We start from the raw sequence: 25,439 nt of genomic DNA, 5'->3' as shown, positions 1-25,439 counted from the left end.
ACTACCTGTCCAAGCTGGGCATGGTGGTGCACTCATTGGAGCTATAAGCCTAGCACTCTGGGAGGCTGAAGCAGGAGGTTGAGCCCAGCCTGGGAAACTTAGTAAATTAGCAAAACCATGTTTTTAAAAAAAAGTTTAAAGGGAGGTGTGGCTGAGGATGTAGCTCATTGAGGAGGCCCTAGCTAGGTTCAGTTCTCAAGTACTGGGAGGAGGGGAATGGAATCATATGTCCTTAGTTGTCCAGATCAAATCTTCATGTAAATGCTGAGTCAGAGAAGAAAGGTGTGATTTAAAAAAATTTTTTTTAAATCACAGCGGATAAGCATCATAGACAGTACCAACTTTCTTCCATAAGAGGATATGGCTCCCTAGGGAATGGAGGACAGCTGGGACTCTGGCTCCAAACTTTTGTGTGCCCCTGGCTGCATCTCCTGCTAGTTCTGGGGTTCCTACTCCTCCTCCAGGCCTCCTCTCCTCATCTGTACATGGGGTTGACCACAGCTGCCTCAAATTTGTGGGATTGTTATGCAGATGAAAGAAAATAGTGACTGGGAGGAAACAGCTCAAAAATACATGCACCCCCCCCTTCTTTGCTGAAGCAGACGCCTCAAGTGTCGTGTTATTCAGATTATGTCCTTTTCAGACTCTGCAGCCAGCTGTTACCAGCTTGATATTTAATGCCTTATCCTTTCGCTTTCCCTTTTTCCTGGTAAATCTCAGTCAAGTGCCTGGATGAAGCCTGACCTTTTCCGAAATTATTATCATCGTACTTCAGGATGTGCTTCTGAGGCCTGCTGCTCTGTCCACAAATGGAGAGGGCGCCCTTCCATGTGACCAGAGCATCTGATAGTGTGGTTCTTATGCTTTCTTGTCTAAGGGACAGGATAGAATTGCATAAGCCAAAGATGTTAGGGATTTGACTTTGTTTACTGATAAAAAATCTCTGTCCTCTCAACTCCCACACTGACAGTAGCTCAATTGTCAATAGATTATTCCTTTAATATCCCCCATATCTCCCTTAATTCTACCACCCAGGGTTAACTCGTTGTTAATGTTGTTGAGCAAATGCTGGGGTCATGTGTTCACCCAAGGGAGACCCAGAGAAGCCCAGGATGAGCACTAAACCCTGCACCCCTGCACAGAGTGGGTGCCTAGTAAATGAGGCAGGTGGCAGTTGTAAAGGGAGTCCCCTTGTAGGGAACTTGGAGGCGGCAACTGATTCTCAGAGGAGAATTAAATTTTTATCTTTCAAAAACAGATTTATTTTTTTCTGTTGATTTTCAAAGTTTGTGGGCATGCTGGAGATTGAACCCAGGGGCTTCTATACTGAGCCATATCTCCAGTCCTTTTCCATATTTTATTTTGAGACAAGGTCTTCCTAAGTTCCCACATTCCCTTGAACCTTGCCATCCTTCTGCTTCAGCCTCCCAGAGTGCTGTGATTACAGGTGTGTGCCTCCACACCTGACTTTTTCTGTTGAATTTGTGTAATGACTTGCTTCCGTTAGAATGTTCTTTAGCGTTTTCTTTTCAGAGAATACCCACTTCCAGTTTAGAAAGTTGGAGACAGGGAGGAAGACAGGGTCCTGTTGAAGGGTGGCTTATTTTAAGGCAATAGGTCTATGTTGGCCCCTTGTGAGAGTGCTGCGATGCCTTCCATTATTCAGGGACTCTTCTGTCCTACGCATGGAGTAAGACACAGAGAAAACCAGAGAGAAGTGGGTAGAGGCATGAAGAGGTGGGAAGCAAAAAGGACAGGTGCTCTGTGTCTCTAGAAGGCTGGCTGGGTGAGGACCATGAAGGATTCAGACACAACCAAGACAGGGCTCAGTTTCTCTTTGCTCTTCATCTGGGAGGGTGGAGGTTTCCCAACGGGAGCAGAAGATGTAAAAAGCAGAGGTCTGTTCAAACAAAGGAAGACAGAGCCTCACCAAGCTTTGGGGGCAAAAGGCCTTTTGCAAAAGGCTAGGCCTCAGGAGACAACTCAGTACCCCATGACAAGGGAAACCAGAGCTGTGTGTGATGACCAAATGGGCTAGTTTGTCCGCAAAGGAGGCAGAAGCCATGATTGACATGAGGGTTGACTTGCAGGTGAGAGAAAGTTGGAAGTGGTGGCATGAAGGGGGTCACATGGAGGTGACTGCTTTGCTGAAGTATTTGCATTTTTTGTGACACCTGCAGGTGATCACTGTAATGTAATGAACTCATGGGGAGACATTTATAGAACCCTGAAAATAAGAAAACACACGTGCTTTGAACAAGCTTTGGTTTGTGCTCCTCCCTTAAGCTTTCATCCAGTCTATTCAGGATTGTTTATTTTTAGCCTATTTCTGACAGTTCCATAGACCCAGCTCACGTGTGGTATAACCCAAGGTCTCTTGATGACCCAGCCCAGCACAGTAGTCTTTGCTGGTCTTCAGCAAGGCATATCCCAGTTGTTTATAAATCTGCTTCCATCCCAGCCCAGGCTTGGAATGCCCATCTCACATAGCTGGATAGGCAATGCTTTATGCCCATGCTAAATACTCTGGGACAGCCTCTTAAGGTACCACTTCTCAGGCTTTCTTCCTAAAGAAAGTGGTAACAAGTGCATGCAGAGATCACTTCTGAACATGCTGTACTTTGACTGCATTGAACTGTTTCTACACAACTAGAACTTTCTGAATCTTCCTCCATACTTTCCCATTTTAGTCACTGTTCTCCAAAGAAGCAAAACCAATAGGTTTTATCTCATATACATATTCATGAATATGTATATATGCAGGAGATTGGCTATGAGGAGTGATGTCACAGCATCACGAAGGCTGAGAAGGCCCAGCATGTGCTGTCTGCAAGCTGCAGACCTAGGGGCTGGGTGGGTAAATCAGTCCATGCTGAAGTCCTGAGAACTGGGGGAGCAATGATGTAGATCTCAGGTGCTGTGCACGGGATGATAATGCAGGGAAAAGAGCCTCCTGCATCCACATTTTCCTCTGAGTAGACCAGCCTTGACCCCTTAGCCAGTCCTGCGCTCAGTGACATGATTCCCACAAGGAAGGTAATGAAAACAGAGTATGATATCTGTGTTCCATAGTTTACATTGCTTACATTTACTTGTTTATGTTGCTGACTCACTGCACAAACATGATACTCCTTTCCAACAAGTTCTTTTTCTGGCCCTTCTTTTCTTCTCTTCAGTCTAAGAAAGAACTATTTCTTAGCTTTGTCAGTGGCTCTAGCAACAATGATTCTATGAACAGATGAGGTGTTAGGCACCCAGGTTCTATTGCCTACGATTCTTGATTGTTGCAATTAGAGGACAAAGGAAAAGAGCAAATACATATGAGCAAGATCATTTTTTAATTATAAGCAAGCTCCCAGGGGGCACTCTGCTCTTCTTATCAGAAATCTTGATTTATTGAAATTTCTGTGTATTTTGACCTTGGTTAAGCATCACACACAGCCTTAGGTGCCTTCATAATGGAAAGTTTAATGCATAAGATTTCATCACAGGGCTGGGGATTTAGCCCAGTGGTTCTGCCACCTACCTCACAAGTGCAAGAACCCAAGTTTGATCCCCTGTACCAAAAAAAAAAAAAAACCCTAGGAAAAATAGAAAAAGATTCCATCACAAGTCAAATGTTAAACCAAAGATATTTTGGAAAAAAAATTGTGCATCCTATTTATATTGCTTACTCAAGTGTAGGCACTGTGCTGGACATTTTATGGCCTATGTATTCATTCAATCCTACCAGATTGTTATTGTTAATAAGTTATCTTATTCTTAACATAGCAGGAGAACCTCAGAAACATTAAAGAACCAGATTAAAATTGCTCAGTTAAATTTCAGAGGGAGAATTCTAGCCCCAGCCCCCTAACTCCAAAATAAATACTCTTAGCTGCTGAAGTTTCCAACTGGTTCACAGCGCTCATCCTCGATACATCAAAACATCTGTTAATTAGATTCCAGATTAACAAGAGTTCTCAGATTACCTGAATTTTAACTCCATTATAAGAGAGACAAATAGTGAGAGTAAAAATACATATGGGAGGTTGTCACTTTATCACAGTTCTGTTTATACTCCCTCGATGGCTTCCTATTGCAGGTGAAATAAAGTCCATACTCTATAATTTGATCTGCAAAGCATTGTGTGAGCTAAGGATATCCTGCTTTTTCAGCCTGGCCTTTGACCCATCTCTACTTGTCACAAGCTCAAGGTCACACAGAAATAAATGGCAGAGCCAAGATCTAAACTCAGAAATTTTTTCAGAGACATATGCCTAACCACCTTGGTAGTTGGATGGATGAATGCATGCATGGATGGATGGATGGATAGATGGATGGATGCATGGAGGAATGAACAGAGGGTGGAACTGACAGACGAATAAATATGAGCATGCATTGATAAAGGGAAGGAAGGTAGACAGGTAATTTAAAAGAAACTTGCTTCTCTTCCTAGCATTCATACACAACCAGTCAGATCTATCATAGCCTTTGTATCACCAAGTGCTGTACTTTTTCTATAAGAGTGGAATCCCCATCCATGAAAGACAGTGCATATATGAACTCATGGAAGGGAGAGGTGCCATCTGTCCAGCCTCACAAGCCAGTACCAGTTAGGTGATTTGCACTCATTTTCCCATGTAGATAGGTTATATAACATTTTCCCCCTTTTTATTGAGTTTATTGGTACTTTTTAAGTATACAGTACAGTTGCATTCATCTTTGGGATCTCGAAACTTTACATGACAGATCTTGATTCTCATTTTCCCCCATACCCCTGCCCTCCCTTTACCCCCTCCACTCTCCCCGATTTGCAGACTCTGTTTCCATTTTTTCCTTTTCTCATATTTTTTTTTCTTTTCCCTTATTCCCTTCCCCTACCGTTCCCACTTCCCCTACACCTTTAGACCTTTTCTTCCTATTTCACATTATCAGTTATACAATTTTGATCTTATTTACACTTTTAGTTTTTTACACCAGAAAAACTATTCAGTATTTACATGTGTGTCTTATTTATTTCACTTAAGGGTATGGTCTCAATATACATCCATTTTCCTGTGAATGACTCTAGTTTCTCATTCTTTATGTCTTAGTAGTACTCCATTTTATAAAAAAACCACATCATTATCCAGTCTCCAACCAATGGGCAACTGGGCTGTTTCCAAGTTTTAGCTATTATAAACTGTGCCACTATAAACATGAGCATGCATATATCACTGTGGTAGGATTCTTTTAATTCTTTTGGAAAGATGCCCAGCAGAGGGATGGCTGGGCCAAATGGAACCTCTAATCCTAGTTCTTTGAGGTATCTCCATATTGATTTCCACAGAGGTTTCACCAGTTTGTACTCCCACCAACAATGGAGAAGGGTTCCTTTCTCCCCACACCCCCACCAGGATTTGTTATTGGTTATATGACTTTTAATCCAGCTAGTAAACCTGGTTACCTGAAATATCAATCTGTTTCCAATAGTGATGGGCAAGGCAAACACAGCACTGACTCTTAAAAGCCCATTGAAACAATTTTACCCTGCTTATAAAGTCATTGTCCTTCTCATTCTCCTGAGAACTCATAGTCTACTATGAGTTTTTTTACATTAACTTTTGTTAAAAAGCGTAACTTGTATACACAGAAGTGACCAAATCTTCAGAGCTCAACAGAGCTCAATGAATTTTCAAGCCACCACTCATCCATATAGTTACTATTCAGACATATTATACAACCATCATGGGTTCTCCGGGGAAACCTCTGCCCTACTCCCAATGCTTCTTCCTTCCAAAAGAACAATGCCATGTTTCTATTTTAGATGCATTGTGCCTGTTTTGAGCTTTAGATAAGTTGGAGCTTTTTTTTTTTTTTTTGAGACAGGGTCTCACTATGTAGTTGAGACTGACCTGGAACTCACTGTGTAGCCCAGGCTGGTCTCAAACTCACAGCAATCCTCCTGCCTCAGCCTCCTGAGTGCTGGGATTACAGGCGTGAGCCACCATGCCTGGCTGTGGGGCATATATTATACTCTGTGTACTTTTGGAGTGGGGTAGGGCTCTTTTTAATCAATATTATGTTTGTTTTGAGTCATTAATGCTATTTTGCATAGCACTTTAAAAATAATGTCTTTGTAAATAATATACTACTCATAATTTCTTTGCCTACTCTACATTGGGTGGACATTTTCATTGTTTCAAGTTTGGGACTGTAATAGTATTGCTGTGAACATTCATGAACAGTGAAGGCACATTCTTGTGTATTTCTCCTGGCTTTATATCATTGGCTAGAATTGCTGTGGCATAGAGTAAGAATGTTTTAGCTTTAGTAAACACTGCTAAACTAGTTCTTCAAGTGGTTGAGCCATTGTACACACTCATCCGCAGTACATGATTCCATTAGTTCTGTATTTTTATCAACAATGAATATTCTGCATCCTTTCCTCTTAGCCATTCTGGTGGACTTTGAATGTAGCTCACTGTTGTTTGAAGTTGCATTCCCTCGAGAATAAAAAAATCCAAGCACCTTTCCATATGTTTCTTGGCCACTTTGATATTCTATTTCATGAAGTGCATAGCATATTTAGCCCATTTTTCTATTGAGCTGTCTGTCTTTTCCTTACTGACTTACAGATCCCACGGATACCACTTCTCAGATAATATTGCATGTTTTTGTTTCCTATTCTGGGATTGCCATTTTTATGTATCTTTTGATAAACAGAAATTCTTGTGTTTAATATAATCTGATAAAATCTTTTCCTTATGGAAAATCTTTTCCTTAATCACTTTCTGTTGTTGAAGAAATTTTTGTCCAACTTAATATCATAGATAGTACTCTATTTTTTATTTATTAAGTTTATTGGTGCATTTTACAATATGACATTCATCATATCTTGGTTTTTATTTTTTCCCTATTCCCCTGTCCTCCCTTTAACCCCTACAGCCCTCCTATTTACAAAGACTTTGTTTCCATTTTTTCCTTTTCTCATATTTATTCCTTTCCCTTCTTTCCTTTCCCCTACCCTTCTTTTTCCCCTTTGGACCTTTTCTTTCTATTTCACATTATCTGATACATTTTGATCCTTATTTATACTTTCAGTTTCTCACACCAGAGAAACTGTTTGGTATTTACACGTGTTCTTACATTGCATAAAGTCATGTTTTTACTTTCTACTATAACCCACTTGCGTGTAATTTTTGCACAGGTGTGTGATACATAATCTCATTTCATTTCTTCCAGGTGCAGATGTAATTGACACCGCACAATTTTTGAAAAATCCTTTCTGCTGTGCTGCCACTTTGCCATAAATCCGTGACAACATGTTCGGCTCTCTTTCTGGTCTCCCTACTCTTTTACAGCATCCTGTTTTTCCATTCATGTGCCAAGACCATAATGGTGTGACTGCTGTAGTTTTATAATGAGTCTTTTCATTTGGTAGCAGTAAGTGCTCCAGATTTACATTTTGGCTGAGTACTGTAATAATTGCTTTGGTATTAAACCTAGTAGCAACTGACATTTACTGAGGACTTCTTTTATCTCAGGTAATACATGAATCATTTTATACTTGTGCTTCATCCTAACAACATGATGACGGAGAGGATGTTACCTCTTTTTTTCTAAATGAAGAAATAGTGTAGAGTTGTAGAGTGGTCGAGGTCAGATTGCTGTTAAGTAGTAACATGTGGATTTGCACCCTGACCAATGTTGGCTAAGGGATCCCTGCTCTTTTGGCAACACACCCTGCTAGCCTGAGATACAGCTTCTGTCATTTTGGCTGACTTGGCTGTCTTTGGGGGCTATCTGTCTGATTTTCAGTCCTAATATTAGCCAATATTTTCTTCTTCCTTTTTCCATGTCAAAAAAAAAAAAAAGAAAAAGCCTATGGAGAATGTGAACAATGAAGCATTGGCTTAGCAACTGTGTCTTTTCAGTGTGGATTTCACACTATTTTTAGGCAAGGCGAAGGAGAGAAGAGACAATCGGGAGTTCTGCTAAACCAGACTGCAAGAGCTGGGAATGACTGCGAAGGTTTAAAGCCTTTGATCATCCATCCCCAAATAGCCGACAGGGCAGCTTCTTTCAAATCCCAGATCCTGAGCATTGGGAGAACTTGGAGTTCTTTGCCTTCACTCTCCTCTTTTCACCTCTTCTACTTACAAAAGGTGCTGAACTTTTAGCATCCTCCCACATAGTACCACCCTCCTGAATCAAATCATCACAGAATACCAAGACTAAAAATAGAATCCTCAAGTTTTTCTAGAGAGGGTGGGACAGTTTTTTCTGCAAAGGTATAAATATCCATTTGCATCTGAGAATTCATAACCCTGTAATCCAGATGGACCCTCAAACCATAATGAGTTTCTGTGCTGTGGATCGCTGGTCGGATTTTCTGACTTTCCTGGCAATTTTCATGTGTTAACTGTTCTTCGAGGTGTGTGACGCATCCCCCATTTCTTGTTACAATTTTATAACAAATGTCCCTGTATATCAGGCCTACTTATCTCTGTTCCGGGGTGAACTGTTTCCACATACTAGTGCTAGGGAAATAGCTCATAATGCTATGGTAAAAACATTATAATTTACCCAGTCTCGCAAATCTTTTTCTCCCTAGTCATTTGTAAATGGGTTCAAAGTCTCTTTTAGCATGACCATGATCATAGAAAGCATTTCACCATCTCAAAAATTATATATGTCTTAGAAAATTCCCTTGAAAGAACAAAAATGGTCTGTGGTATATGTCATTGCATCTTTAGTCAAGTAATTTTCTTACATAATGGTCTGCATTAGGTGGTACGAATAGGTTGAAAGGGTGTGAAAACAACTAACCATTTTCTTATGAAGGGTAAATACTAGTTCATCAGTTATTTGCTAGGCCTATCCAATGCCATTCCCATACCTTAGCCCCTTAATGAAACATGTAGCCATCCTGTCAGAAAGGAAGTAATAATTAAGGAACTAAACTCCAGTGTAAGCACAGTCTCCAAATTCTATAATTTTTATGAATATTAGAAAATAAAAAATGCATGATGTGATGTATGTCTGTATATGTAGACAGTTGGAATGTTAGAATTAGCAGAAACCTTAGAAATCAGCCTATCTCTTTTATAGGTAAGAGCTGAGATGATCTCAAGGTCACAGAGCAGCTATTGCTACCCTGCATCAGCCCTTGTTGTCTGAGACCCTCGTGACTCTGGCTGCCTTACTTCACAAACAAATGCAAAATAAGAACAAATTGACTTTGATCAGTGCTCCAGTTTGGGTGTAGGTTGCACCCCAAAGTTCTTGTGCTACACTGTTGGCCCCTAATGTAGTCTAATAAGTGGTGAAACCTTTAAGAGGTGGGAGATATTTAGATCCCTGAGCATATGACCTTGGAAAAGATTAATGCTGGGCTCTTGGTATGGAGTCTCAAGAAAATGAGCTGTCACAAAAGAGTAAACCTGATCCCTGCATACTGTTCTTTTTTCTATCTGGCCTACATGACCATAATTATTCCATCTGCCATGTTGTTGTGTAGTCAAAGGCTTTCACTAGAGCCAGCAGATGGCTAAATGGTGAACTAACTAAACCTCTTTTCTTTAAAGCACCCAGCCTTAGGCATTTTTTTAGAGCAATAGAAAGGACTAATACAACAAACAAAATGTAACATAAGTTTACCATGTTTGTATTTTTAAAAACTACATATGTAGGTTATGATTGCTTTCAAAGCTGGCCTACTTATAAATTAATTAGATGATGACAAATTAATAGAATCTATTTCGCCTTCAACTCTGAAAACACCTTTATAATCCAGACTTAAAAGACCAGTAAATTGAATTCTTTTTTATGAAGCAGAGTCCCATTGTGTTAAAAATAGTGTGCTTAAAAACAGTTTGGTTTTTAAAATGTCTTACTATTTTTGTCTCATTGAAAACTTCTGCCTAAATTTCATTTATAAAATCATTGCCTGTGAATTCAGTTCTTTATTTTTCCCTCATAATAATTGTTGTTTTCCTTACAAAGTAGTAATAAACTTCACATGCCTTGTCTTTCTTTGCTTTTGTTTTAAACCTCAAATTCAGGACCCTATCCTTTAGTCCATCCCTGTAATCTGACAGGAGCTCACACTTATAAAAGGATAGCCAAAGGCAAAGTCCTTGGTAATTGAACTTGGTAATCCTCCTGGGTCAAACTTGCATTGAGCTTATCCTTGTAGTGATATTATTCCCATCCTCACAGTGGAGCACCCTTTGCACTATTGTTGTCTCCAGTTTTCAGTTGGAAAAACTGAGGCACAGAGAGATGAAGTTATTTGCCTAAGTGACTCAGCTCGTCGGTGGTAGCGGTGGAATTTGAACCTCAGCAGTCTACCTTCAGCATCTTTGTGACCTTCTACCACTCTTAGGCAGCTCTTAGGCAAGCCCTTCACCCTTCTGACAGTTCTTACCTACAAATAGATCAAATGGTCTGGACCACTCCTTCCTGCTGGATACCCTTTAAACCTAAATATCTGTACTTTGTAAGATTTAGGGAAGTCATATTAGAATTCATAAATCCCATGTGCATAAAATTATTTTCATTATTTCTTTGTAGCACGGCAAGGTTGAAATTGTCATTATTTTGTTGTTTCTGCATTTCTTACGGAGAGGCAGTGGAACTAAAGGTGCATCTGATGAGGATAAGCCCAGGTCTTTCCAGGGAGGTAGAAACACTGGCTCTGGAGATAGAATTCTCGGTTTGAGTCCCGGCTCTGTCATTGCAGGTTGCTTGATTTCACTATTGTTCTATCTTCTTATCTGTAAAATAGGGATACTGACAGTGTCTTTGTTGTCACTGTGAATTCAGAGACCTGGAACAGAAAAGACTCTTGGAAGGATGTGTAGCATAATATACCCTCGGTGTGTGCGATTTCAGATTTCAGATCTGAATACTCTCCTACATTTTTTTATACAATCAACTAGAATGATTGGTGGTTCTTCCCCCTTCATATCTATTGGAGCTCAACATGTACTCACTGTGTCCCTCTCCTCTTCTCTCTCTCCAGTCCTAAAATTGTTGTAGTCTGTAAGAAGCTGCGTAGTGTGGTACTGGTGAAACAAAAGTAGTAACAGCCACTGTTTACTAAGGCTATAGTCTGGCCTGGGCATTTTCTACTCACTTAGAAATAATCCAACTTGATGCTTACAAATGGATGTGGTTTCACAGATGATGAAGCAGGTTTGGGAGCTTCATTATTGAAGGATATATAGATGGTAGGAATTATCAGATTTTTTTTCATTAAGTTTATTGGTACTTTTTAGGTATACAATAATCACACGCATCATTGGGATCTTGTACCTTTACATGACGTATCTTGGCTCTTATTTTTCCCCATACCCCTGTCTTCCCTTCACCCCCTCCACCCTTACCTGTTTACAAAGACTTTGGGAAGAGGGATCATTAGATTTGATATTTGCATTCAGGTAGCCATCGCACTTCCTGCCTTTTCATTCTTACTTTTTTGTAGCCTCCAGTAATCTTGGATATGAGGTTTTTTTTAAGCTAGTGTCTGTGTGCTTGATTGAGTTTTTATTTTCCATATCAATAATTGCACATGTCTAAGAATAATAAATAACCTAAAACAGTGATTTAGCCACAGCATATATGAAAAATTTCAAAGGAAGGCAATTGCAGGTTAGTGTGGGCATTATGAAGTCATTATTAGGAGCTCCTCCTTCCAACTGTCTGGTTTGTGGCACTCATTTTATGCTGACAGAGTAACTGTAGGACCTCCGGTCCTCTCTCCTATGTTCCAAACATGAAGAAGACATAGGAAGATGGAGGCAGAAGGGAGCAAGCCCATTAAATCTTCACCTTTTTAAAGGTCTTCTCTGAAAGCTCTACTAAGGAAATTCTACTTTTCTATCGTTAGTTTTCTCTCCTATGACTACTTTTATAAATGAGTCTCTTTTTTTTAAGCTGGGCTCATTGTTCTCATGAACAAAATTGGAATTCTGTTAACACTGAACCCAGCTAGTGAGTTTCTTGAAAAATATAAATGAATCCTTCCAGTCAGACCCTTCCCCAGTGACCAACTCCCATGGAAAATTCACTGTGTTTTTAGATGTTGGGAAGATCTAAAGGAAGATAGAAGAAGTCAGTAGGTGCCAGGAGCCAGGGAGACTGTTTCTTGGGGACCTAAGAGAGTTGGCAAGAGTGCAACTTGGCCCAGGCCCAGAGAAAGAAGTAGTCCAGGAGTGGGTGGCGACTGTGGTGATTTGAGTCTGATTTCGTAGGGTCCATGAGAAGTAGAACAAAAATAGAGGAATCCCAGCCCTATACACTTAAGGCCCTACCCCTGTGTGATTTTACTTTATAAATACCGTTGATGCGTGGGAGAGCTGCTATCTTCAGTCTCTTCTGGGGAGCTATAATAGGAGGCAAAGTTATCAGAGAACAGAATGAGCAGGTATAGTCCAGCAGCACAAGGATGGGTTTTGCAGCCACACTGACCCAAGTACTGAGTTCAGCAACAATGCTGTGATCCACGTGATCTCACACAAGTCAGCTACCATTTGCGAATCTCCTGTTTCTAATCTTGAAATAAGAAGAAATTAGTAGCCCCTCCCATGTGCTTGTTATAAGAAGTGACTGTATGAAGTAAGATAAAAAAAGAAGTGACTTCTTTAAAAAACTTTTTAAAGACATTACTACAGTTAAAGACACATAGCTGTGAATCCCCCTCACTTCAAACACAGGAATACAGAACACATGTATCCCATCCTTTTCGCCACTCTCTGAAAGTCCTCTTTCATGAGTGTCTTTAGTTGTGCTGTCCTAGCTGCCTCAAAGTGCAGGGTCCATTTGAAAAGTTTACTTTTCATGGTCATTTTTTGTTTGTTTGGGGGTTTGGGATTTTTGGGGGTTTTTTGTTGTTGTTTTGTTTTGTTTTTAAGACAGGGTCTCACCTTGTAGTTGAGACTGACCTGGAATTCACTGTGTAGTCCAGGCTGGACTTGAATTCACAGCAATCCTCCTGCCTTGGCCTCCTGATTGCTGGGATTACAGGCGTGCACAACCACACCTGGCTTTTTCATGGTCATTTTGACTTTGAGGAAGAGCCAGAAGTCATACAGACCTGATCCAGTGAAAGACGGAGGAGGACACACCATCATTTTTTTAAAAAATCCTCACAAACCTGCCTTGCCTTTGGATGACACTTGGCAGCATCATTCACAGTATTTTTATCACATCTCATAAAGCTCCTCACGAAAGAGGACCTCCAGAGCTGCTTCGGCAAGTGGCAAGAATGATGGGATCCGTGTGTGTGAAGGGAGGGTGTGTTGCAGGAGTATTTTAGCAGTTTGTCTTTTACTGTAACAAGTTCTTTAAAGCTAAACATTCACCATGTATTTTGATTGCACCTAGTGAGGTAAGTCAAGGCCCGAACCATGCCTACATGAGGCCTGAGGTGCAGGTCCTGCTTACATTGGTGTCGTGGCCCCGTGCTGGCGTCCTCCTCAGCAGGTGTCTATTGTGCACTTGCCGGGAGCTCCCTCGGACTGCAGATCGTGATCTGGATTTCTGTGGAAGGGAGGAGTCCAGGAAGTCCAGGAGAGTGGGTTGAGAAATTATTTTTCAAAGCAGCAGCTATCAGGAAATGTCCTGAGCTCTTGATGTCTAGGAAGGCAGGAGGCCGGCTGCTGGTTCAGCTAAACTGTGCATTCAAATGCTCACTTGGGGCCATCTTCAAAAAGCCCATGATGGAAGGTTTCATTTCTGCAGGTTCCATCTGCCTCCTGAATAAATGACGATGCCCAAGTGCCTGCTTCCCAGGCTGCAGCAGCCGTCGTGCCATGGTTGCCCTTGGCACAGAATGTGCCCTGGACCAGTTATTAACTAGCTTACTTCCCTCCCGCTTCACCCAGCGGAGCCGGTGGGTCTCAAGTCCTTCTGACTCTCTCAGCTCTAGTGATCTCATAAAAATTTTAACTGGGGCACAAAGTACACATATAATCACACTAGGTCCCAAAATGATACTGTGATAATGTGGTTGATAACAAGTGGCCATAGCATCTCAAGGTGCTTCTGTACACTTGTAAATTTCACTGGCTTCAGTGCGGATGAAAAGTGGGCCTGACAGCTCTGGGCCCAGGGGAGCAAACAGCACAGTTCGCTGGTGTTGACATCCCATGTTCTCTAAATAGCTTTGTGTCTCAGGTCAAAATTTCACATTTGCCAGCATCTGTCTGCCAGTGACACAGGCTGTGGTGTGGTGACTTAGTGTGTTCTTGCTTCTCATTGCTGAGATGTGGACAAGCTTGACTAGCAAGAGGGGAAATGTCACAGAACAACCCATATTCTGGGAAGCAAACAGACTGGTGTACTATTTATTGTCATAGCTGCCACCTCTCTCCATATTTGCATTAACTTTCATTCTTTCCAACATGCTTTCTGTGAGTTGGGTCATTTTATCCTCTTTAGAGCATAGGGAGCAAAAGAGGAGAGTCTTTCCGTTTTAGTTTAGAAGATACAGCCTCAAAAAAGCAAAGGCCTTGCTCCTGATTGGCATGGCTGGCTGGATTTGCATCCAAATCCAGTGCTCTGGAACCCTTCCTGCATGGCTGCCCTTTGCAGCCAGTCTGTATCCTGTATCAATCACATTCCCATCACTGGGACATGATGCCCAACACATGCAACTTAAAGGACGAGAGGTCTGTTTTGGCTCATGGTTTCAGCCCATGGTTGACCGGCGTCAATTCAGAAACAACATGGTGGAAGGGCCTGGATAGAAGAATATTGCTGCACTCATGGCAGCAGAGTGAGAAGAGAGGAGCTAGGGAGGGAGATTACATCCTTCCACATTACCAGCCCAGGGGACCCACCTCTTGCAACCAGGGCCCACCTCCTAACTGCACACTCAGCTATGAACTCACCAGTGGCCTAATCCACTGAAGAGTATAGTGCCCTCAGAATCCAGTCATCTTGCACAAGCCCCTTCTGTGAACATGTGAGACTCTGGGGGAATATCATTGTCCTAAACATAGTGCACCCTGTGCCCTTGGCTTGTCTGGGAGAAATGGAGACTCCTATACCTTCAGATCTGGTTGTGCCTTTGCAGAAGGGGTGAGGTGTACCAACACATACTGATTGGTGATTGTTCAGAGGTCTGGAATTGGCTGTTTTGAAGAATGGTGAACATAGAAAAGGGTGGTATGTAATACCTTGAGGCCAGGCCAGAGCACATCCTCTTAAGTGTGATGAGGGCACAAGACCTGCAGTCTGTACCAGAGTATTTGCTCTCTGATTGCATTGATGCTCATCCACCTACCTGGTCTTCCCAGGGCTCTCAGCAAGGGCAGAGGTCTCTTCTGAAACTTTGGCTCCTACCCTTCCCCTTTCTCCTCTCCTAGCTTTCCAGTCCCTGAAATTCTACCACCCTGGTCTTTGAGGCCTAATCACAATTTAAAGAGATTCAATTAAAATAGAAATACTTTCACTGTATATTGTTGCAGAATTCCAAAAGGAGGAGAGAGACCAAATGCACATCAGGAGAATTTCATTGGTTCACCTTGACCCAATTGGACTCTTGTCCAAAGGATTGAGCACCAGACAAGGAAATATTTTTGGTTTTTATACATTTCCACAAAAAGGGGTGGTTTTTCTAGTGACATGAAACAGGAGGGAGTGAGTAAGCAAGGTTACAGAAGCAAACAAAAAGCAAGTTAGTCGCATCTCACATGGTGACAATTTTAATTGTGAATCATGTGAGATCAGGGCATCGTGAACTCTGTTTATGGGGCATAGCTTCCAGTCTCATTTGTATCTTTGAGGGCATATAGTTCCTTAAAGGACCCAAAGACTCTATTTATAGGAATGTCACTATCTGTCCTGGGGGACTCAGCCTTGAAGGAAAGTAGATTCCTGGAGCAATCTGTCTGTTTACCTTTTCTGTAGCGGAGAGGAGGTCAACCATTATATTGCGGGAGGCTTCAAGGAGCTTTCTAAAGGAAAACTGATTTTCTTTTAAGTTCTTCTTTAATAAAACTGTTTGTGCAAGATGTGATCAAAACACATGGTATTTATACTTTTTTAATTTTTTGAAAATTAAAAGACGCATTGCCATGAATCCCCCTCAGAATTCTCTCTCACTTCAAACTCACTTATCCGCTTGTCCTGGCCACTTTCTGAAGCAGTTCTGTTCTGGAAGTCCTCTTTCGTGAGGATCTCTGCCTGATGTGATCAGAAATACAGTGAATTTTTCTGGAAAGTGCCATCCAATGAAAAGGCAAGTCTGTAGAAACATGAAAGTATGTCCTTGTCCATCTTAATCATTGGATTTGGCAAAAGGAAACTTCTGGCTCTTCCCAAAAGTCAAAATGATCATGAAAAGGAGGTATTTTTAATTGATTCAGGATACTGAGGCCACCATGACAGTGCAACTAAAGATACTTGTAAAAGAGTCCTTCTAGTACTGCTTCAGAAAGTTGGCAAGAAAAATGGAATAAGTATGTTCAAAGTGAAAGGGAAAATTTGGGAGGGATTCATGGCAATGTATCTTTTACTGTAATACATTTTTTTAATTTAAAAATTTACCTTAGTATATTTTACTCAAGCTCCATCTATTTTCTTTTTTGAAAACCCTTGGGATGCTATTTATGGGGCAGTCACAAAGCCTCATCTTTTGGCTTTGTGGTGTCCTCATCCTTAATGTATAAATTGGAGGGCTCAGAGCAAAGCTCAGGGGAGGTGTCATGTCTGTAAAGGTGTAAGTCTGGCCCATGGCTGGGATGGAGGGAGCAGCTGGGTATGGGGTTGCAGAGGAGGAAGGGAGAAGTGGCTGCATGTCTCGCTCAGACACAATGTCTCATCTCTCAGAGCTGTTTGGGTTGCTCTGTCCTCCAGCCACCCATGTCTAGGAATGGTGAATGGCATCAGATGGTTAATGATCACCAGTGTCCCCTGCTCACTGCTGTTAAGAGCTCCCAAGAGAAATAATGGCAGATACTGTTTCAAGAGTTGGATTGAATTGTGTAGTAAAGAAAAGGCGGATGAAGGGTGCAGGAGGAGCTGTGCCTGAGGGGCATTTGGAATAGTTTTCATAAGATCAGGAAGGCAGATGGAGAGTTCATCTTCAACACCGGCAGCCATCAGGATAGGTCCTGCTCCAGGTAAGAACTGATCTCGTTCATAAAAACATATGTGTTTAAGGGTAGCTTGGACCATCTGTCTTTGAACTTCTGATTTGCATGAGGACTATCCTTTAGTTACTTTTTCAGAATGCCTCTTCTCCCTATTTGCTTAAGCAAAGATGTTTCCTGACATCTGTCTTTCAGGCACTGACTTGTGATTGTGTCTTCCAGTTTCCCTGTCTTAAAATGCCCTCTTATTTCCCTTCTCTTTCCTCCAGCCAGTGAGACCTGCAATGACTTCCACCCGATGTTCTTCACTCATGACAGATCCTTCGAGGAATTTTTCTGCATCTCCATCCAACTCCTGAACAAGACCTGGAAGGAGATGAGGGCCACTTCGGAAGACTTCAACAAGGTAAAGTAGGGTCAGGGACTGCCCCAGTCATCCAAGGAGTACCATCCTTGGGGCTGTGCTGCAGGCAGCTGAGGTAAGAGAATCAAGAACTGGTCGATTTTACGTTGCTTCCAGTATGGAGGAGATCTCTATGGACAAGCTTGGAGAAAGATTATTCCTTTTGTCTAAACTGGCAGCACAGACCCTTTCTTGGGAACTTTGTACAGGTGAACATCTTCCTTTGCTGTGTTAGTGGGGATGCTGTGTCAGTACTGCAGGATCATTGGGAAAGTTGTCTTTGCTCCACCCGTGTAGGAGATTGACCCACAGAAAGACTGCTCCAGGTGGCCCATTGGTTTCCCTGTGGAATATAAATGTGTTCAGATCATCTGCCCTGTGCTGTGTCAAAAGGAATTTTTCTTGAAGTGAAAGATCTCTTTCAGGAAATTGAGTGAGTTTAGGCGTAGCATTTCTTGGTTATAGTAAACATTAGATCATTTGAATGGAGATGTCTTTCAGTTTCCTGTATGGTAAGTCTCACAGTAGTGTGACTTTCCCATTTCCACTTGTATATAAATTTTGAGTGAAAAGAAAGCTATTGACCAACTTAAAGGAAACACAGCCCACACTTTGAGATAAATAAAACTTATCATGCCATAAATGCCTGATCAGCAATAATGCTGTGGCTAATAACTGCTTTTAGGGTTGGTCAGGTATAATCTTTGGTATATTAATGTTCTTGGAGATATGGCTATACGTTAATAGTTGGCCCCTCTCCTAGTCCACTCTCCTAGTGATAAGATACATAACCATCTGCAAGAGTCTTAACAATCTTTGGACTTTGAGTTGGTGCATAAAATAGCATCTGAACCTCAGCTGCATTTATTATTCTTCCTGGCCTTTTCCTTCCTGTCACCTTCTCTCAGAATTGACATTTCCCCTTCTTTTCTGCTGTCTTTCTGGTTTGTGGCATCTTGAAACAATACTGATTGAAAAGAAAGAAAACCAGGAAAAGGACCCAACCCTCAGTCAGGCCTAGACTGACCATCGCACTAGACATAATGACCTCACCTGCAGAAGCAGACAGATGCTGATCCCTCTCAGCCATCCGACTGTCTTTCCTATACCACAGACTGAAGATAGACCCTGCCCAGGGACCCTCATGCAAAGGTCTGATTTGGAGCTGGGTCTTACTCAGGGAGGACAGGGGAGGAGATAAACCTGTTAATTCCTGTGATTACACCTGTCACCTCCCCAGTGTGCTTCTCTTGATTATGAGAGACTTTTGCAATTCATTCAGGTGCAAATCTCTCTGGGAGAGAGGAAGGCTTTGTACAAGCAAGCTGAGAGAGAGAGAGAGAGAGAGAGAGAGAGAGAGAGAGAGAGAGAGAGAGAGTTTTATCAATAGTCTTTGAAAGTGGCTCTTGCCACTTTGCTCTAGAGAAGCCTGACTCTTTGTGCGCTGCACTATGAAAGCTACCCAGGGCCAGGCTGTGTGCACAAGGACACTTGCTCTCCAGAGAAGACCTCATGCCACCACCTGTTCTGGCCTGGCAGAGCAGGGTCAAAGATGGGAAAGGCAAGGAATTTTAATTTCCTACCCTACGTATTTTTGCTACATGCACCTTTTTTCCCTGACCAGCAAAATATATCAGGTATATGCATTTTTATCACATGTGTATCATTTTCTATTCCTGCACTAACAAATCACCCCAAACTTAGATGATGCAATTTTATTATCTTACAGTTCCAGAGTTCAGAGGCCAGAAATGGGTCTCATGAGGCTAAAACAAGGCCTGTGCAGAGCTGTTTCATTTTGGAGGCTCCAAGGAAGAATCTGTTTCTTTGCCTTTCCAACTTCAAGGCACCTCCTGCATTCTTGCATACCCTTTTTCTCCACCTTCAAAGCCAGCATCTTGCCGGTCCAATCCTTCTGAAATCATAGTCCTTCATTCTCCTCCCTCTGCTTCCCTGGTCTTCTAATTTTAGGACCTTTGCAAAGGATTACCTTGAAGTTGGATAATCCAAGATAATCACCTTCTCCTAAGGACAGTGGATAGTGATCTTAATTCCATCTGCAACCTAATTCTTCACTTGTCATAAAAGGTAGCACATTCTGCACTTCTGAGTATCATAACGTGGACCTATATGGGGATCATGATTATGCCCTTAATGGTGTATATTTGATTTTTAGGTGGCTATATCAATTTCAAGTCGTGAACTATGGACAGGCCAGTCTTTTGTTTTTCTTTCTGCTAGTAGGTTTATTCCAAGACACAGAGTTTTGTTTTGTTTTGTTTTTGGTACCGGGGATCAAACTTGGGTCCTCATGCTTGCGAGGCAGGCAGCAGAACTGCCGAGCCAAATCCTCAGTGCAGACACAGAGTTTTTGCTGTTCTGCCTCCAGTAGCCTTTTCTAACAAGAAGTGCCCTGCATGAAAGCCCCTAGTTCAACACGAAGACAGTCTTTCTGATTTTTCCTGCTGCCTGCCTGTCAGCTGCTGTTTTGCTTTCTGCAATAACAAAATGAAGAAGAGAGAAGTGCTGAAACTGAAATCAGTTCACTTTTTTTCTTGCTATTAACTTGGTAGCAAAGGAGATTGAATTTAGGAACAAATTGTGGGTTTGGAGTTACTGGTAGATTTAATGTTTTTTCTTGTTCCCTAAAACTGTTCAAATTCGAATTCAGAAATTGTCTTAAAGAGCACAACATGAAATATTTGAACTTTCTTGGATACCATCTCAGGCTTTCACCACTTTGAACAGAGCAGAGAAGGCAGATTTAATTGTAAATCCCAAGACCTAGGGCTCTGGGAGAGGGCTCAGCTGCCTGCCTTCCTGGGCTCTTCTCTGGAGAAGCAGGACACCTCAATTCAAAATTTTTTTTCAGCTTTAATTGAGTTTATTGGTACATTTTAGGGATACAGTACAGTTACATTCATTGTTGGGATCTTGTACCTCTACATGACAAGTCTTGGTTCTCATTTTCTCCCCTTGTCCCTGCCCTCCCTTCACCCCCTCCTGCCCTCCCCATCTATAAACATTTTATTTCCATCTTTTCATTCTCTCACATTTTTTCTTTTCCCTTTTTACCCTTCCCCTACCCATCCCGCCTTCCCTGCACATTTATCTCCTTTCTTCCCATTTCTCAATCTCAGTAATCTTATTAGGATCTTCTGTATTATTGCAGGTTATTCACACCAGAGAAACTATTCAGTATTTACACATGTGTGCCTTATTTATTTCACTTAGGAGTATATCTTCAATATGTATCCATTTTCCTATGAATGAATCTATTCTCTCGCTCTTTATGGCTGAGTAATATTCCATTTTATAGAAAAACCACAACTTCTTTATCCAGTTTCCAACGGATGGGCAAATAGGTTGTTTCCAAGATTTAGCTATTACAAACTGTGCCGCTATAAACATGGGTGCACATACTTCTCTGTGATATGATTCTTTTAGTTCTTTTTTTTTTTTTATTGAGTTTATTGGTACATTTAGGGATACAGTACAGTTACATTCATTGTTGGGATCATGTACCTTTACATGGCAAGCTTGGTTTCTCTTTTTTTCCCCTTACCTCTGCCCTCCCTTCCCCCCCTCCTCCCCTCCCCATCTACAAACACTTTATTTTCCTCTTTTCATTCTCTCACATTTTTTCTTTTCCCTTTTTACCCTTCCCCTACCCATCCCGCCTTCCCTGCACATTTATCTCCTTTCTTCCCATTTCTCAATCTCAGTAATCTTATTAGGATCTTCTGTATTATTGCAGGTTATTCACACCAGAGAAACTATTCAGTATTTACACATGTGTGCCTTATTTATTTCACTTAGGAGTATATCTTCAATATGTATCCATTTTCCTATGAATGAATCTATTCTCTCGCTCTTTATGGCTGAGTAATATTCCATTTTATAGAAAAACCACAACTTCTTTATCCAGTTTCCAACGGATGGGCAAATAGGTTGTTTCCAAGATTTAGCTATTACAAACTGTGCCGCTATAAACATGGGTGCACATACTTCTCTGTGATATGATTCTTTCAGTTCTCTTGGAAAGATACCCAACAGAGGGATGGCTGGGTCAAATGGAACCTCCAGTCCAAGCTCTTTGAGGTATCTCCATATTGATTTCCATAGTGGTTGCACTAGTCTGCACTCCCACCAACAATGGAGGAGGGTTCCTTTCTCCCCACAACCCCGCCAACATTTGTTATTGTGTGATTTCTTGATAGCAGCCATTCTTTGTGGGGTGAGGTGGAATCTCAGTGTTATTTTCATCTGCATCTCTCAAATGACCAGTGATGTGAAACATTTTTTCATATATTTACTTGCTGCTTTTACTTCTTTGTCTGAGAAATGTCTGTTCATTTTGGATGCCCATTTTTGAATCGGGTCTTTATGTTTGGGGGGGCTGATTGATTTGAGTTCTTTATATATTCTAGATAATAGTCCTTTGTCTGAGGAGCATCTGGTAAAAATTTTTTCCCACATTGTAGGTTGTCTCTTAGTTCTGCTGATGGTTTCTTTTGAAGTACAGAAACTTTTTAATAAGATGAGATCCCAGCTATTGATTCTATCTGCTAGTTCCCGTGTGATTGAGGATTTGTTCATAAAAGTCTTTTCCTATGCCAGTGTCTTCCAGAGTTCTGCCTAACTTACGTTCCAGCAAGTTTAATGTTTCTGTTTTAATATTTAGATCTTTAATCCATTTGGATTTTAATTTAGTGCATGGCGAAAGATAAGGGTCTAATTTTAATCTGTGACAGGTTGATATCCAGTTTTTCCAACACCATTTATTAAAGAGGCTATCTTTCCTCCACTGAGGATGGTGAGCTCCTTTGTCGAAGATGAGGTAGCTGAGTACATCTGCATTTGTTTTTGTGTCTTCCAGTCTGTTCCATTGATCCTCAGGCCTATTTCTTTGCCAGTACCATGCTGTTTTTATCACAGTGGCTTTGTAGTATAGTTTCAAATTGGGAATTGTTACACCTGGTGCCATGTGACTGTTGCCTATAATGGCTTTTGCTATTCTAGGTCTCTTGTGGTTCCAAATGAATTTTTGGATTCTTTTTTCTAGTTCTGTGAAATATAGTGTTGGAATTTCAATTGGCATTGCATTGAATGTATATAGCAGTTTCGGTAGTATGGCCATTTTCACTATGTTGATTCTTCCTACCCAGGAGCAGGGGATATCTTTCCATTTTTTTATATCCTCTTCAATTTCTTTTTTCAGAGTGCTATAATTTTCAGTGTATAGATCTTTTGCTTCTTTTGTTAGATTGATTCCTAGATACTTCATTTTTTTGGATGCTATTTTAAAAGGAATTTTTTCTCTTATTTCTCTCTCCGTGAGTCTGTTATTTGTGTATAAGGCTATTGATTTTTGGGTGTTCACCTTGTATCCAGATACTCTACTGAATCTGTCATTTAAGTCTAGAAGTCTTTTGGTGGAGTCTTTTGGGTCTTCAATGTAGAGTATCATATCATCAGCAAATAATGACAGTTTAACTTCTTCCTTTCCTATCTTTATTGCTTTAATTTCTTTCTCTTGTCTAATTGCTGTGGCTAATGTTTCCAGAACTATATCGAAGAGGAGTGGTGATAGTGGGGATCCTTGTCTTGTTCCTGATTTTAACATGAAGGTTTTCAGTTTTTGGCCATTTAATATGATGTTGGCTGTTGGTTTTTCATAGATAGCCTTTATTAAATTGAGGTATAGACCATCTATTCCAATTTTTTTCAGGGTTTTTATCATGAATGGGTGTTGAACTTTATCAAATGCTTTTTCTGCATCTATTGAGAGGATTATATGGTTTTTGTCCTCTTGACTTTGTTAATATAATGTATTACATTTATTGACTTTCATATGTTGAACCATCCCTGGAATAAATCCGACTTGGTCAGGATGGATGATAATCCTCTGTATTCTGTTTGCTAGTATCTTATTAAGGATTTTTGCATCTATAGTCATTAAGGAGATTGGTCTGTAGTTCTCCTTTTTAGTTGTATCTTTCCCTGGTTTGGGAATCAAAGTGATACTTGCTTCCAGGAATGAATTTGAAAGTATAGCTTCCCTTTCAATTTCATTGAAAAGTTTTAAGAATAATGACAGTAGTTCTTCTCTAAATGTCTTGTAAAATTCAGCAGTGAATCCATCAGGGCCTGGGCTTTTCTTTGTTGGTAAATTTTTAATTACATTTTCAATTTCACTGACTGTAATTGGGGTGTTTAAAACGTTTTTATCTTCTTTGTTCAACTTTGATAATTCGTAAGTATCAAAAAATCTGTCCATTTCTTCTGTGTTTTCCATTTTATTGGAGTATAGGTTCTCAAAGTAGATATTAATGATCTTCTGGATTTCTTTTGGATCTGTTGTGGCTTCGCCTTTTTCATTCCTGATTGCATGGATCTGAGCCTTTTCTTTCCTTTTTTTGATAAGATTAGCTAAGGGTTTGTCGGTTTTACTTATTCTTTCAAAAAACCAGCTCTTTGTTTCATTTATTTTTTTGTATCATTTTCTTAGTTTCCATTGCATTGATTTCTGCTCGGATCTTTATAATTTCCTCTCTTGTTCGAGCTTTGGGTTTTTCTTGCTCTTGTTTTTCTAGGAGTTTAAGTTTCATCATTAGGTTGTTTATTTGAGCCTGCTCTGTTTTCCTAGTGTGGGCATTCAATGTTATGCTCAGTTCAAATTTTTTAATCGATCCAGCAAATTACGCCAGATTTTCTGAGAGACAAGAATAGCTCCAGCCACCCTCCTTGCTTTGTGGGCATCTAGTGCTTGGTAGTTTTGCCACTACTGGAAGGGAATGTTTGGAAAGCAGCTTTCTTCTGCTCTTCTTAGCTACGAAGCAGCAGATGGGATGTTTTTGTATTTATATAAGAAAAGTAGAATTAGAAAGTGATTAAAATGTTTATGCTTTGAAAAGTACTTTCTTTCATTTTCTCAAGATAGCATTCTGCAGAATAATCCATTGATTCAGGCCATTGAGTTTGTATTCTATATTTTTACCTTTTATTACCAAGTAGTTCACAGTGGGCATTATTCATTTTTATGGACATTAGAGAAGAGCTACACTGTAGCTGGTTACCTCTGCATGAAAGTGGCCCATAGTCATTTCATTGAAACATTTATTTTTGAGCAGGACAGGAAAGAAGACACAGTGGTGGGTTATTTCAGGTACAGGCATCTCATTTAACACATTCATGACGGGGCCATAATTTGTATGTCTTTCTGCTAGGCAACTCTGGACCACCAGTGAGACATGCATGAGTGTCCCATCAAGCAGGGTGAGATGGTCCCCTCAAGTGGTACAAGCCGCCCAATGGGCCAATCATGCGTATAGATTAGCTGGTTCAAGCTGGTGGGAACATGTTAAAGTTTGTGTAGCTGCCTACTCCACTTTGAAGATTGTAACAATGGCTTACACATCTCAATATGTACCTACATGTTGTAGTGTTTCTTCGCCTCGCTTGCGTATTAAAATCACATGGAGTCTGTTACACCAGACTCGGCCCAGTCACCTTTCAGATAACTTTATTAGGTATTTTTGTTTCCCAAGGATATCAGCCTCCATTTCAGCATGTAACATGATTCTCATATACTTAATGGCTGGTAAGAATTAAGGCTTCTCCAACCTACTTGCCCAATTGTATCACGGACCAATTAAATCATGGTTTAGGAGCAGAGCTGTCAATGATTGTTTTCATTAAGGCAGACTGGTTTGCTAGAAGTGATTTGTTTGTATAGAATTACCATCAGTTGACACATGCAACATGTATCACCAACAAACTAGCAGGAATCTCATGCTTTGGTGGAATTCTGTCTTTTGATCTGTATGAAACAGATTCTAATCCTTGTTTTTCTACTCAAGATCTCTATGCCTGAATATTAATTAAAAATAAAGAGAGACCAGCATCCCATCGCTGTGATGTGAAGTTGAAGTAAGAAATGTAAAAATGCTTCCAGAACATAAAAAGTC

The 25,439-nt window shown here is 40.7% G+C and overlaps 1 protein-coding gene across 3 annotated transcripts in view; it reads left to right on the top strand.

The window, feature by feature from the left end:
- Positions 1–25,439, top strand: part of Elmo1 (engulfment and cell motility 1) — a 463,267-nt gene that overhangs the window by 283,826 nt on the left and 154,002 nt on the right. For all 3 annotated transcript variants that reach the window (XM_019210008.2, XM_010640488.3, XM_019210009.1), the window contains one exon: positions 17,336–17,472. In XM_019210008.2, the coding sequence (XP_019065553.1) occupies positions 17,336–17,472 (137 nt within the window). The remainder of the gene's footprint in view (positions 1–17,335; positions 17,473–25,439) is intronic.

Source organism: Fukomys damarensis, unplaced genomic scaffold, assembly GCF_012274545.1.
Source record: "Fukomys damarensis isolate Sample0158 unplaced genomic scaffold, DMR_v1.0_HiC HiC_scaffold_17, whole genome shotgun sequence".
NCBI lineage: Eukaryota > Metazoa > Chordata > Mammalia > Rodentia > Bathyergidae > Fukomys > Fukomys damarensis.
Note: the sequence above shows the minus strand (reverse complement) of the source record. Positions and strands in the feature narration are given on the sequence as shown.